At 49.7% G+C, this 15084-nt stretch overlaps 1 protein-coding gene across 1 annotated transcript; it reads left to right on the top strand.

Moving 5' to 3' along the window:
- The first annotated feature begins 353 nt into the window (after positions 1-353).
- On the top strand, positions 354-1415 carry LOC124664963 (BTB/POZ and MATH domain-containing protein 2-like). The gene has a single exon (XM_047202372.1). It carries the CDS (start codon positions 354-356, stop codon positions 1413-1415), a length of 1062 nt encoding a protein of 353 aa, XP_047058328.1.
- Positions 1416-15084: the final 13669 nt, after the last annotated feature.

A 15084-nucleotide genomic window follows, 5' to 3' on the forward strand; every position in this document is an offset into this window, starting at 1 on the left:
GGACCTCTTCCTCGACATCCTGCTGCACTGCACGCCCCGGGAGGACCCACACAGTCCGTCAGGAGGCCGTTACACGAGCAGCGCGCCAGGTAATTAACGGCAAGCAGGTCTCGACGGCGCTACGTATGGCATGCAGAGGAAACAATCGTGCCCTGATCGTGCTCGACTCGGTTACGGAGCCAGCCACCGACCGTTCGACAGACTCCCGTACCAAGTAGTAGTACATCATGTGTGATTCCTAATTCGATTCTATCAACGCAGGTACTACGTACATAGTACATAAATAGAAGGGGTTGTCAAATCCTCAACGATCGATCTGCACTTCTTTTCAGAACTCTTACCAAGCAATTGCGATGTCGACCTTGCTGAGCGCATCGACGTGCACAGTGGAGTCGGAGCAGGGCGAGCACTTGTTCAAGATACTCGATCACAGCCTTCACAGGGGCATGGGCGTCGGCCACTACATCCAGTCGTCATGCTTCACTGTTGGCGGCCATGAGTGGTGCATCCGCTATTACCCGGACGGACGTGACGGACCTACGGAAGATAACAAGGACGCCATAGCACTCGTTCTGGAGCTGGTCGAAATGGACCCGAACGAAGAACGGGCGCGGGTATCCTGCACAATCAGCATCTTCGACTGGAGGACCAAGCGGTTCTCTTCGTTGGTGGTCTTCACGGAGAAATTTTCCAATTCAGACTGCCTTGTCTCGCGCACCATAGACAGGGCCACGGTGGAAGCATCGGACTATGTTGTGGACGACCGTCTCACTCTCAAATGCGCCATGACCGTCATCAAGGAGCCGTATGTTATGGAGGACCATATCGAGGTGCCACCGTCCGACATCACGGAGCAACTCGGGAAGCTGCTAGATGCAAAGGAGGGCTCAGATGTGACGTTCGAGGTCCAAGGAGAGGAACTCCCCGCCCACAAGCTCGTCCTGGCGATGCGGTCGCGGGTTTTCAAGGCTCTGCTCTACGGGCCGATGAAGGAGAAGGACTCAAACCGGGTCATCATTGATGATATGCAGCCTGCCATTTTCAAGGTTTTGCTCCACTTCATCTATACCGATTCGTTGCCTCCCAAGATGAACGACGACTTGGAGGGAGACGATAAGAAAGAGGTGACAAGACACCTGCTTGTGGCTGCGGATCGTTATGCCATGGAAAGGCTGAAGCTTATGTGCGAAAACATCCTCTGCAAAGACCTCGATGCCGAGTCTGTTGCAACTGTATTGGCTTTAGCCGATCAACATAGTTGTTCCGGACTAAAAGATGCTTGCATTCGATTTATTGCTTCTTGTACTAAAATAGATGATGTGGTGGCAAGCAGAGGGTACATTCAGCTCAAGAGATCTTGTCCGGATAGTGTAATAGAAATGTGGGAAAAAGCATGTAAACTCCGCAAAATCTAGAGTTACTACTTTGTCCATATCAATAGCTGATCTTTAGCCGTTCATCCTAGAAAGAGTACCCTTTTCCCCAATCATTCTTTGTGGCCTTCTAGTGCTTCTCATACATGTTTTTCGAAAAAAATTCTAGTGGTCAACTGCTCATACATGTTTTTTTTTTAAAACTCTGCTCATACTTGTTTTTTATGGTATGGAACATGAACGATGAAGTTGATCGACGAGACGAGTAGCGCTGGCTGCGTTTTTTCACACGCAACTGTTACAAATTTCTGGTGTCATGCTAGGTTTTAGGATTACAAGCTAGACAGAAATATTTGTGAAACTCAACATGTGTGCTTTCCTTGTAAGGTTATGAACCATGAGATGGTCTACACATCTAGAACCGAGTGCTTTTCCTTTCTTGAGTACGAATGTTCGTGGGGATTACAAAATTTGTTGGCGTGATTAGTTGTGATCTAATTGGACGATCTTACACATGTTCCAGCACAAAGGCAAAACTAATTACTCTCAAGAATACACAGGGGCACATGACTAATATGCAAAACTCTCTTTCTATGAACAATCATATATCATGTCTGAATATCCAACAGAAGCGCGTTTTGAAGAGGGGTTGTGAACTCGTGAAGAGCTAACTAGCTACGCAGGTCGTATAGGTTAATGCACGCTCGTGGCCGGTTGAAGGTTGTTTGAATTTCCGGGCGGTAGCGGTAGTAGTACGTGGCTCTGAAATCAGGCAGTCGATCTCTTGTTCAATTGTCTCGAAACGAAGGAATGATAAGACTAGTCATAATGGGAGTATCATAAGTAGTACTATCATGCATGTCATGTTGACAAAAATTTGATGGGGCGCATCAATTAATGAGGTGAAAGATGGGTGTGGTATCTGTTGAAATATTGGGCCTACACTTAATGGCCCATACTAGATTTCAGATTTTCCCTATAAATCTCAAAGCCCACTTAGTGGCAGCCTTGTGAGTTTGAGCCCAAGTTGGTGGCAGCTCACTAGGGAGTGGCAAGAGGTGGGAAGTTTAGTCCCACATGGAAAGTTGGGAGGAAGTTAGACCATCTTATAAGGTGGGTTGTTCCACCACTAGTAAGTGAGTGAGAATAGGAGTGCTACACGCGCGCGCTCCTCCTCCTCCTCGCTCGTCTCGACTCGACTCGACTCGACTCGACTCGACTCGACTCGACTCGACTCGAATCGACTCGACTCGACTCGACTCGACTCGACTCGACTCGACTCGACTCGAATCGACACGTCCCGACGCGCACGCCGCGCTCGTGGTGAGTGGATTGAGCCTCGAGCGCGCGCTCCTCCTCCTCCTCGCTCGCTCGTCTCGACTCGACTCGACACGTCACGACCCGCGCGCCGCGCTCGTGCTGAATGGATTGAGCCTCGAGCCGACGTCTCCAAGAAGGAAACAGTGCACAAGTGCCGTCGTCGCCCGATCAAAGATCTTAGGTTTTCACCCTGAAGATAGTCCCGCTCTCAAAATAATGCCTTTAACAAGGCAATTGCCAGGCACAACCAATTAAGGCCAGACCTAGTCGGTTCGGGTCGCTCCCGGATCGTGGGTTATCTGTAACCGACTCGAAACGTTCGTGCGACGTGGGCGTGGCCCACGTTGCCTAGGGTTTCCCGAGCCTATATAATCTCCTGCCCGGCTACCGCGATAATCACATCCGATACACGAGTTAGGGTTTCCACCTCTCTGCGCTTGCGCCGCCATCGTAGCCTACTCCATCCCGCGCGCCGACGTGCATCGGCGAACGGGAGAGCAGGTCTCGGGAACCGCTCGTCCTTGCGATCCTGTACGGGAGAGGGCGGATTAGGTTTTTGGGAAGCGCTCGCGCGGCTGCTCAAGCTCTTCATCACGGGTCGCCTTCGAGTCCAAGTCGGGCGGTGCTGCCTACCGTCGTCTTCAACGCCGTCTACTTCGACCCGTCGTCCCCGTCGTCAACAACGTTGTCATCAACAACGTTGCTGCTGCGACATCATCTGCTACACCTCCACCGCCACCTCCACCGGATCGGTACGTGCGACATATCTCGATACTGTTTAGCGATGGATGCTTTACCGTTTGTGCTGTTGCTACTCATGTTGATTAATGCATCTAGTATGTTAGAGTTTCACATGTTAGTAGTTGCTGTCATCATGTTTTATATTCTGGAATTAATCATGGAAATTGTGCCTAATTATCCAACAATCCAAAAACCTAATTGTAGGCAATTTCCTGAGTTAACAATGGCTGGTTTTCCGATGCATCGAGGCCGGATAAGTTTACCGGTGTGCACTTTAAGAGGTGGCGGGTTAAGGCCATGCTCTGGCTTACTCATCTGAAAGTGTTCGAAGTTACTGATGGTTTACCTGAAGGAACTATATCTGACCAAGATCAGAACAAGTTCAAGGAAAACAATACTCTCTTCGTCGGATGCGTTCTAAGTATTCTTGCTGATCGTACGTGTGATGTGTACATGCACATAACGGATGGTAAAGAGCTGCAGGATGCACTTGAATGCTAAGTTTGGTGCAACCGATGCAGGCGATGAAGCTGTACATCATGGAGAGCTTCCATGACATCGGGATGGTTAACAACCGTTACGTAGTCGAACAAGCTCATGAGATACGGTGCGTTGCGAAAGAGCTTGAACTCCTTAAGTGTGCCTTACCGACAAGTTTGTGGTTGGATGCATCATCGCTAAGTTGCCCCCTTCATGGAGGAACTTTGCCACAACTCTCAAACACAAGAGACAGGAGATATGAGTTGAAAATCTGATAGCGTCTCTTGATGTTGAGGAGAAAGCTCGGGCTAAGGATAATACTGAGAAAGGAGAGGGTCAGTCTAGCGCCAACATGGTGCAGAAGAAACCCTACAGCAAGAACAAAGGGAATAACTGTTGACGTCAGAAACCCACCGGCGGGTAGAGACGGGCAACACCGTAGAGCCGGGAACAACTAGGGCTGCGGCTGGCCCTAGTCCCTCTGAGCGACGGCCCGCAAAGCCTCCTGGTCGCACGCACCGATGTTTATCACAAGGGCGTGCCACCCGACCTATACACGGTCGGGAAGGTGTGGATGATGCCTCGCTTAGTTTCTGCGGGGCACACACGTACACGTTAAATACGAGCCTCGATCGGCTCTCGGGTTATCCCGTGAATCGGCTCAAAGAGCCGATCCACCCATGATTCGAGACGAGGTGTCCGAATATATGGTGGTCCTGCTTGATCATGGTAAAGCTAATGAGATCTACGACGATGTGGGGTTTTCACCGCATAATCGGATCATCCTACTCCGGAGTTGGGCCTCGCGGCCACGCACGGTGATCGTAAGCCGATCCTAAGCAAGGCCTAAAAACCAACACGAGGTTGATCCTCGGAACATCCTCGCTTAGGGCCAACGAACAACACCCTACGTGCCGCTGGATCCTCCCCTTCGTAAGGCCTAACTATTGCAGATATTAAACTAATCCTTGTAGAACAAGGAGCAATCGTAACGGATCAGATCTACTAAACTACGATCAAGCGGGGTGCCGCCCCTACGCCTAAGATAGGCGTAAGGGCGGCTAGACATGCAAGGGTTGCACTACGAAAGCATGCAGCATGAAGAACAATGCTAACCCTAACATGTCTAAGATAACTACGTTGCTCGCCAGCAAAAAGGCTTCAGTACGAGCAACGCATGAACAACGTAGGCAGGCTTGTGCTGCCTAGATCGCAAGATGCGATCTAGGCAGCATGATGCTTACCGGTAGAAACCCTCGAGACGAAGGGGTTGGCGATGCGTCGAGATTTGTTTGTGGTTGAACGTTTGTTGTTGTTTATTCCATAAACCCTAGGTACATATTTATAGTCCAGCGGACTTTCTAATGTGGGCGTGCACTAAACCGTGCACGAGTAAGATTCTATCTCTAAACTAAGATACGATCTAATATGTTACAGATACACGGGCAATTAAGCCCAACTTGGTATAAAAGGCCGATCCTACGTATTCCTTCTATATATATATTCTCCACGTCCATCTTGATCGCGGCCCACCTCTGACTTGGTCAAATTTTGGTGATAACACATGCCCCCTGGTTTTGGAAATGACATTTCCAAAATCATTACGCTTTCTTTCGTCGGGTCATGTCGTGGCAGAGCAGAGCTGCCGCAGAATCTTCCATCATTACGCCTCGCCTCCCGGGCTTCTCTGTATGAATCGTCAATTTCGGCTTCACGCCCTCGAGAACCGTATGGCATTAAATCTCCACTACACTCTCTTTATTTATCTGTGCCAAACGGTTCACCACTCCATCGCCTTGCTCTGCTCTGTTCACCAAGCCAAAAAACCCTTCTCTCCTGCAGCCATGTCTTCCTCTTCCTCCTCCGCTTCGGGCACCTCTCTCCAACCGTTGCCGAAGAGCAAAGAAGAGGACGATCTCCGCTCCGGGGAGCACCCCATCTCCTCGGACAAGGAGAAGAAGGGAGGGGAAGCGGCGAAGACCAAGGCCTCCCTCTCCGTCAAGCTCCCGCCGAAGAAACGCTCCCGCATGTGGGCGGACAGCGAGGACGACGATGACGACGAGGAAGAAGATGAGGAGGAGGAAGATGATTCCTCCGCCTCCATCGGGTATCCTCCAACGAAGCGCTTCCGCGGCTGGGCGGATAGCGAGGACGATGATGATGACGAGGAGGAGGAGGAGGCTCCAGCGGACGGCTGGGGCAGCGACGGCGAGGAGCTTCCTGGGAGCAGCGCCGACGACCTCGACGACGGCGATGATGAGGACATCGACGACTAGTAGAATAGGACTAGCAGTAGCAGCGCACTAGGCGCTAGATCCCTCTTTTGAGAGCCATCGGCTCTTCTTGTAAAGCTGCTCCTTTGAATTAATGAGAACTGTTCTTCCAATTTCTCCTTTCATTAATCCAATTTCCATCCCTCTGCTTGCCACACCAAGACCGATAGTGATGAATCGGGTTATCATTGATTTTCTCAATCGTGGCGTTTTGCAGCCCCGCAGCCGATGAATATTCATCGGCTAATTTGAGGAACCAATCTCCTCTTTTCTCGCAGCACCAGCACGGTCCAAACCTCGTACCAGACGACGGCTTCTCCTTCCCAGTTCCTCCCTGAGACGATCATGATGCAATAACAACCGAGGTAACTCCAATCGGCTCTCAAGAACAAGGCATCCATAGGCCTGTTGCCCCCCGAGTCTCAGCCAAAAACAGAGACGAGGATACGCGAATTGGCTGTACGGACCTGGGCTGCTCCTGGCATTGTTCTTGAAGAGAGGGTCTGAGCTTCCAAACTACTCCATTGAGGAGTTCCTTCATAAAAAATCTCCCTTTGTGCTCCATTGACCCTCTGATCGTAACAGTTATTCCTCTTGAGTCGATGGCCACGCATCGGCTTTTATATCCTTAAGTCGATGTCTGCTACATCGGCTGTGCTCGAAAATTTTCGAATTTTCAGATTTTTATTTTTTACGGCCGACCTGTGCATCGGCCCCCATATTCCAATACCCATCACCAAAAGATGAGATGCTTCCGTTGCATATCCTCATATTTTATCCACCTGGGTGCCCCCCCGAGCCGATTCTGTCAAGAGGATTGATGGTATCGGCTCTGTGGGATAACATGTTGAACCCAAGCGGAACGGTAGGTGAGGATAATTTTGGCCGATTGCTAGAATCGGCCTCCACATTGTTTGCTCGGCGAAGGTTTTGTGATGTCCCTTCATGAATTTTTTGGGGCCGATCACAAGGATCAGCCTCGCCATGTTTTGCTCCTCGATGTGTTCTTGTTACTCGTTCAGGCCGGTAGATAAGACCAGCCCAATCTCTGACTTCATCATGTTAGCACGCTTGCTGTCGCCCACCTTGAATGCATCGTGTGATCGTGGAGCGCTAAGCTCTGCCGGAAGAACGAGCACCATGTTTGTGCCAGCCGATGCTTCATCATCGGCTTTCCTTTGCTTGGGGCGCCACTCCATTTTCCGTGGGCGACCCTCTTCATCCAGGGTTCGCTGAACCTTTGCAGCCAGATCAGGCCTTGCCTTCCTTAATGTATGCAAGTATAACCTCTCGGCTTCTTCTAGGCCGCGCAATCGTTGAACCCTGCGTTTCTGGGAACGGCTGAGTCCGTCAGGGCACCACCTTGGCCGGTGGTACCTGTCTTCTTCTTCTCCCTCGTCTTCGAATCTTCGAGATCTTCCAACCGAGGGGACTCAGCTCGTTTGCTCGTGGCGGGAGGGTCCTAAGCGCTCGAACACGGACACGTTGGCTGCCTCCTTCTTCTTCCGGTTGCATTCGGGCGAGTTGCCGATTGTTGGCAATCGGCTCATTCCTGAATCCCGGCGAGTGCACTGAAGAAGGGACAATTCCGATGTCTGTCCTCGTCGCCTTGCTCCCTTGCCTTTCCCTTGGCACAACGCTCGTGCTCCTCCTCATCGTGATTACGCCGACGATGTCTTCGGCTTCTCCGGCCGGACGAACTCTTTCATCATCATCGGCTGGACCGCCGGCGTTGGTCGTGCTGACCCACATACTTGTTGAGGAGGTGATCAGAGAGAGGTCGCTGATATCTTATGTTCCTCACTTCTCCCTCCGTGACGTAGCGCTTGCCGTCTTGGCGGAGCCGATCGCGTGGAGCGGCTTCCTCTCGTATCTTTGCTATGAGAGCAGCTGCCCTCATCTCCATCCTTGCCGGCGTGGTGTCCAAGATCCACCATGTTGATATTGCACAGGAAACCCGGTCGGCACCCTGCATGGCAAGCATACTCCACCATGTTTACGGCGGGGAAGGGGTGTGTGTCGACCTTCATGGCGTATCGGTTGGAAATTAGACGCCCGTTCTCTATCGCCGCTTGGATGTGCGACGCCACACCCTGCGGTCGTTGGTGGCGTGGGAGAGCGAGTTATGCCATTTGCGGTATGGCTTTCCATTCATCTCTTGCGCCGTGGGGAACTTGAGACCTTCGGGTATCTTCAGCTGCTTTTCCTTGAGTAGGAGGTCGAAGATTTGCTCGGTCTTGGTCACGTCAAAATCAAACCCCACAGGCGGGCCTCGGTGGCTTTACCCATTTGCAAGACACGGGGTTCCTCCCGAGTCCACTCAGCCCATTGCTACTTCTTGGTCTCCCGCAGGAACTTCGTCTTCCTCCGCATCGACCGGGGCCCTTGCACGCTTGAACTTGTCCTGGTACAGAGTCCGGGTGGCGCTTGTTCATATGCTGAAAGTTTCCGAACCATGTGCGCCGGCGAGGGATAATCTGCTTGGGAGGCCGTGTCCTTGAGCTGTGTTGCAAGGCACTGCTACGCCAACTCGATCGCTTCCTTCTCATTTATACGAACCGAAAAGCATCGGTTCCTAAGATTCCTGAAGCGGCTGGATGTATTCCGTCACGGTTCTCCGCGCTTCTGACGTAGTTGTGCTAGATCGGCAATGCTAGACTCGGAAGCCTCTGAGTGGTACTGTTCATGGAACTGCTCTTCCAACTGCTTCCAAGTCTGGATGGAGTTCGGTGGTAGCGATGTGTACCACCCGAAAGCCGATCCTGTGAGGGACTGTGAGAAGAACCTCACGCGCAACTAATCTGACGCTGAGATCGTGCCCAGCTGTGCCAAATATCGGCTCACATGCTCGATGGAGTCTGGACCCGTCCGATCCACTGAACTTTGTGAAGTCCGGGAGCCGATATTTAGGTGGCGGCGGGATCGGTTCGTAGCTGTTGGGGTACGGCTTGGTGTAGCCGAACGCCTTTCTTTTCGGCATCATGCCAAACTGATCTTTCGAATTGCACAAATCTGATCCGCCGAGATGGCTGAAGGTGTCGAACCACGAAGATTCGCCGGGGTGGCATACTTAACCAGCCATGCTTGTTTTTACGGTTCTAAGCCAACTGCAGGAGGCTGGGCTTTGGAGGTTTGTCGGGGTGGCGTACTTAGCCAGCCACGGCTGCTTCTCGAGATCGGCTCCCGACGTTCCTCCTGCCGTTCCGGAGGCCGCTGTTGTGCAGCCTCGGTTCGAGAGTGCCAAGGCGTTGCTCGTCCGGCACGTATGCGCACGCGTATCCGTGCGGGACCTCCTTAGGTGGCTCGGGCAGGAGTGGTAGTCACTAGGATCACCACCAATCTTGTAGACGACGTATGCCGATGAGTTCGGCAGTTCCGGTGCTGCCCATGCGAACGGGCTGGGGCCGGAGCGGCATCTCTCCTTTGAAAGTACCCAGAGCCGGTCCCGACGGGGAGTACCGGTGACTCATGATCTCCTGGACGACGCGCAGAGCGACACGCTCCAAGGTGTTCACCGAGGCTCTCGAGTGGCGGTGCGGCGAATGAGCCACCATGTAGTTGATCTCCTGCCGCGGCGACCTGGTGCGTTCTTCTGACGGGGCGGACAAGTCCACTCCATCGAGTGCGCCTTCAGGTGTGAAACCCTTCCACCTGACGCCATGGGAGCGGGTTCGGTGGAAGGAGCCGATGAGTTCGGCTTCGAGGGTCGCCTTGATCTCGTCATGCTTCTTCTTGAGCTCATCAGGCAGATCCGCGTATGTGACCGGAGTGTCTTCCGCCATCTTGGATGTAGATGGCGATGTCGTGGATGTCGAAGGTCGTCCCACCGGGCGTGCCAGAATGTGTTGACGTCAGAAACCCACCGGCGGGTAGAGACGGGCAACACCGTAGAGCCGGGAACAACTAGGGCTGCGGCTGGCCCTAGTCCCTCTGAGCGACGGCCCGCAAAGCCTCCCGGTCGCACGCACCGATGTTTATCACAAGGGCGTGCCACCTGACCTATACCTGGTCGAGGAAGGTGTGGATGATGCCTCGCTTAGTTTCCTGCGGGGCACACACGTACACGTTAAATACGAGCCTCGATCGGCTCTCGGGTTATCCCGTGAATCGGCTCAAAGAGCCGATCCACCCATGATTCAGACGAGGTGTCCGAATATATGGTGGTCCCGCTTGATCATGGTAAAGCTAATGAGATCTACGACGATGTGGGGTTTTCACCGCATAATCGGATCATCCTACTCCAGGTTGGGCCTCGCGGCCACGCACGGTGATCGTAAGCCGATCCTAAGCAAGGCCTAAAAACCAACACGAGGTTGATCCTCGGAACATCCTGCTTAGGGCCAACGAACAACACCCTACGTGCCGCTGGATCCTCCCCCCCTTCGTAAGGCCTAACTATTGCAGATATTAAACTAATCCTTGTAGAACAAGGAGCAATCGTAACGGATCAGATCTACTAAACTACGATCAAGCGGGGTGCCGCCCCTACGCCTAAGATAGGCGTAAGGGCGGCTAGACATGAAAGGGTTGCACTACGAAAGCATGCAGCATGAAGAACAATGCTAACCCTAACATGTCTAAGATAACTACGTTGCTCGCCATCAAAAAGGCTTCGATACGAGCAACGCATGAACAACGTAGGCAGGCTTGTGCTGCCTAGATCGCAAGATGCGATCTAGGCAGCATGATGCTTACCGGTAGAAACCCTCGAGACGAAGGGGTTGGCGATGCGCCGAGATTTGTTTGTGGTTGAACGTTTGTTGTTGTTTATTCCATAAACCCTAGGTACATATTTATAGTCCAGCGGACTTTCTAATGTGGGCGTGCACTAAACCGTGCACGAGTAAGATTCTATCTCTAAACTAAGATACGATCTAATATGTTACAGATACACGGGCAATTAAGCCCAACTTGGTATAAAAGGCCGATCCTACGTATTCCTTCTATATATATATTCTCCACGTCCATCTTGATCGCGGCCCACCTCTGACTTGGTCAAATTCTGGTGATAACAATAACAAGCCCTCCTTCAATAAGCCTATGAAGACTACAACCTTCAAGAAGAAGAAGATGATAAACAAAGCAGATCTGAGCTGCTTTACGTGTGGAGAGACTGGCCACTTTTCTAAGGACTGTCCAGAGAGGGCAGACCGCAAGAAAAAGGCGAGGCAAGTCAACACGGTGACCGCTAGCAATGCTGATGGGTACGGTAATCTCTTTATTGTTCTTTCGGTATTTCAATCTCCATGTTGGTGGATTGATACAGGTGCTAATGTTCATGTGTGTGCTGACATATCCATGTTCACTTCTTACCAGGTCGCCGGGATTCTTCCGTCTTGATGGGGAATGGGTCACATGCTTCGTTCGTGGTGTTGGCACGGTAGATCCGAAGTTCACTTCGGGGAAGATCGTGCGGTCGAGGAACGTGCGGCATGTCCCTACTATGAACAAGAATCTCGTTAGCGGCTCCCTTCTATGCAGAGATGGGTTTAAGGTTGTTTTAGATTTGAATAAAGTAGTTGTTTCCAAGTTTGGACAATTTATTGGTAAAGGCTATGAGTGCGGAGGCTTGTTCCGCTTTTCGCTTTCTGATTTCAGTAATAAGTCTGTGAACCATATTTGTGGCAATGTTAGTGATGATATCCGTGTTTGTCATTCTCGTTTATGTCACATTAATGTTGGTTTAATGTCTCGGCTATCCAGTTTAAGTTTAATTCGAATTTCACCATTGCCAAAGGTTCTAAGTGCCATAGTTGTGTGCAATCAAAGCAACCTCGGAAGCCTCACAAGGCGGCCGAGGAGAGAAACTTGGCACCTCTAGAACTCATACATTCCGATCTATGCGAGATGAATGGTGTGTTGACAAAAGGTGGAAAGAGATATTTCATGACATTGATTGATGATGCGACTAGATTTTGCTATGTTTATTTGTTGCGAACTAAAGATGAAGCTTTAGACTACTTTAAAATTTATAAGGCCGAAGTTGAAAATCAACTAGAGAGAAAGATCAAGCATCTTAGGTCGGATCGTGGTGGCGAATATTTTCCTAAAATCTTTGATGAATTCTGTGAGGAACATGGCATTATTCATGAGAGGACGCCTCCCTATTCACCCCAATCAAACGGGGTTGCCGAGAGGAAAAACCGCACGCTGACTGACTTGGTGAACTCCATGTTAGCCACTGCTGGTTTATCTAAGGCATGGTGGGGGGAGGCTTTATTGACTTCATGTCATGTCCTGAATAGAGTTCCTAACAAGAATAAAGATAAAAACCCTTACGAGGAGTGGGCTGGGAGAAAACCATCAATTTCGTATTTGCGCACATGGGGATGTTTGGCGAAAGTCAATATTCCAATTACTAAGAAGCGCAAACTTGGACCAAAGACAGTGGATTGTATCTTTCTAGGTTATGCTCCTCGGAGTGTAGGATATAGATTTTTAGTAGTTCAATCCGAGGTACACGATATGCATGTTGATACTATTATGGAATCTCGTGATGCAACATTTTTTGAGAATATGTTTCCTATGAAAGATATGCATAGCATTGCTAGAATTTCTACCGAGATAATTCCCGAGTCTAGTACATCTAATGAGTATTTTGAACAATCACATGAGAATGTTATCGAGAAGGATGACAATGAAGCTCCTAAACGGAGCAAGAGACGAAGGATTGAAAAATCCTTTGGTGATGATTTCATTGTGTACCTTGTGGATGATACTCCCACTTCCATTGCGAGAGGCATATGCATCTCCGGATGCGGATGACTCGGAAAGAAGCTGACCATAATGAGATGGACTCGATTCTTTCTAATGGAACTTGGGAGCTATCGGAACGACCCCATGGATGCAAGCCTGTGGGCTGCAAATGTGTGTTCAAGAAGAAGCTAAGACCTGATGGTACTATTGAGAAGTACAAGGCACGGCTTGTAGCTAAAGGCTACACACAGAGAGAAGGCGAAGATTACTTCGATACCTATTCACCTGTCGCTAGACTTACCACCATTCGAGTACTACTTGTCCATGGCTGCCTCCTATGGTCTTATCGTTCATCAAATGGACGTAAAGACAGCTTTTCTTAATGGAGAGTTGGAAGAGGAAATCTATATGGATCAGCTCTGATGGGTTTGTAGTAAAAGGTGAAGAAAGAAAGGTGTGCAAGTTGCTGAAATCTCTATATGGCCCGAAACAAGCACCTAAGCAATGGCATGAGAAGTTTGACGAACTTTAACTTCGTAGGCTTTGTTGTCAATGAGGCTGACAAGTGTGTTTACTATCGCCATGGTGGGGGCGAAGGTGTTATACTTGTGTTTGTATGTGGATGATATTCTGATATTTGGTACAAACATGAAAGTAATACACGAGGTCAAGTCTTTCTTGTCAAAGTGCTTTGATATGAAAGATGCGGGAGAAGCCGATGTGATTCCGAACATCAAGCTTATTAAGAACGAGAGTGGGATTACTCTAACACAATCCCATTATGTTGAGAAGATCTTGAGCCGGTTCGGCTATATTGATAGCAAGTCTTCTCCAACACCTTATGATCCCCAGTGTGACATTACGCAAGAACCGGAGGATTGCCGTAGATCAATTGAGATATTCTCAGATCGTTGGTTCACTCATGTACTTAGCGAGCGCGACTAGACCTGACATCTCTTTTGCTGTTAGCAAGTTGAGTAGGTTCATGTCAAACCCGGGTACTGATCATTGGCATGCACTTGATAGGGTCATGCGCTACCTATGTGGTACAATGAGTTATGGGATTCACTATTCAGGGCATCCAGCTGTGCTTGAAGGGTATAGTGATTCGAATTGAATCTCAGATGTAGCTGATCTGTACGCCACAAGTGGATATGTATTTACCTTTGGAGGTGGCGCAGTGTCATGGAGATCCTGCAAGCAAACCATATTGACGAGGTCAACTATGGAAGCAGAACTTACTGCTTTAGACACAACCACTGTTGAATCAGAATGGTTGCGTGAGCTCTTGATGGACTTGCTCGTGGTTGAAAAACCTGTTCCGGCAATCCTTTTGAATTGTGACAATCAAACCGTAATTGTCAAAGTGAACAATTCTAAGGATAACGCGAAGTCATCAAGACACGTCAAGAGACGTTTGAAGTCCGTCGGGAAATTGCGAAACTCCGGAGTAATAAGCTGTTGCATATATTCAAACGGACAAAAACTCGGCAGATCCCTTTACAAAGGGACTATCACGTAATGTGATAGAAAGTGCATCGAGGGAGATGGGTTTGAGACCCGTTGATGTTACACCATAGTGGTAACCCAACCTTTGTGATCGGAGATCCCGTGAATTAGGACCTGGAAAGAACAAACTAGTGGTTTAATTGAGGAGAGTATTATGTAACCCTCTCTATGTGAAGATGCACAACTCTCAAATTGCTGTAAGGCAGGTTGGCAAAAGCCTTAATGTGTTTATGTTGGCTATTTTAGCAAAGATGCTGTCCTACAGAGCATTCTTGAAATAACACACCTATATGAGTCTGATTGTTAAACGTCGCAATCTATGAGATTTGGGTGATCTCTAGTAAACTCATGAAGAGACCACGAAGTATGGCACATACGCTTCACCCGCGGGGTAGGCTACTGGCAGCCATGTACTGGTCATGACTTTGAGTGAAACCCTGTTCACGCAAAACTTGCAATTCAAGGCTTAGTCCATTGTTCAAGTGTGAATGGATGTAGCTTAAGATTCTAGGCGGAAGTTCAACTTAACGAGTCTCAGCTGAAACACTCGGTATATAAAACAAGCAGCGAGTATTGGTAAATCTCTAAATGGGGATTTGAGATCTGATGGGGGATTGTTGAAATATTGGGCCTACACTTAATGGCCCATACTAGATTTCAGATTTTCCCTATAAATCTCAAAGCCCACTTAG

The sequence above is a fragment of the Lolium rigidum genome, chromosome 6, assembly GCF_022539505.1.
Source record: "Lolium rigidum isolate FL_2022 chromosome 6, APGP_CSIRO_Lrig_0.1, whole genome shotgun sequence".
Classification (NCBI taxonomy): Eukaryota; Viridiplantae; Streptophyta; class Magnoliopsida; order Poales; family Poaceae; genus Lolium; species Lolium rigidum.

Excerpts from the sequence above, each read along its gene's own strand:
- LOC124664963 (XM_047202372.1), top strand. The coding sequence starts at position 354 with ATGTCGACCTTGCTGAGCGCATCGACGTGCACAGTGGAGTCGGAGCAG.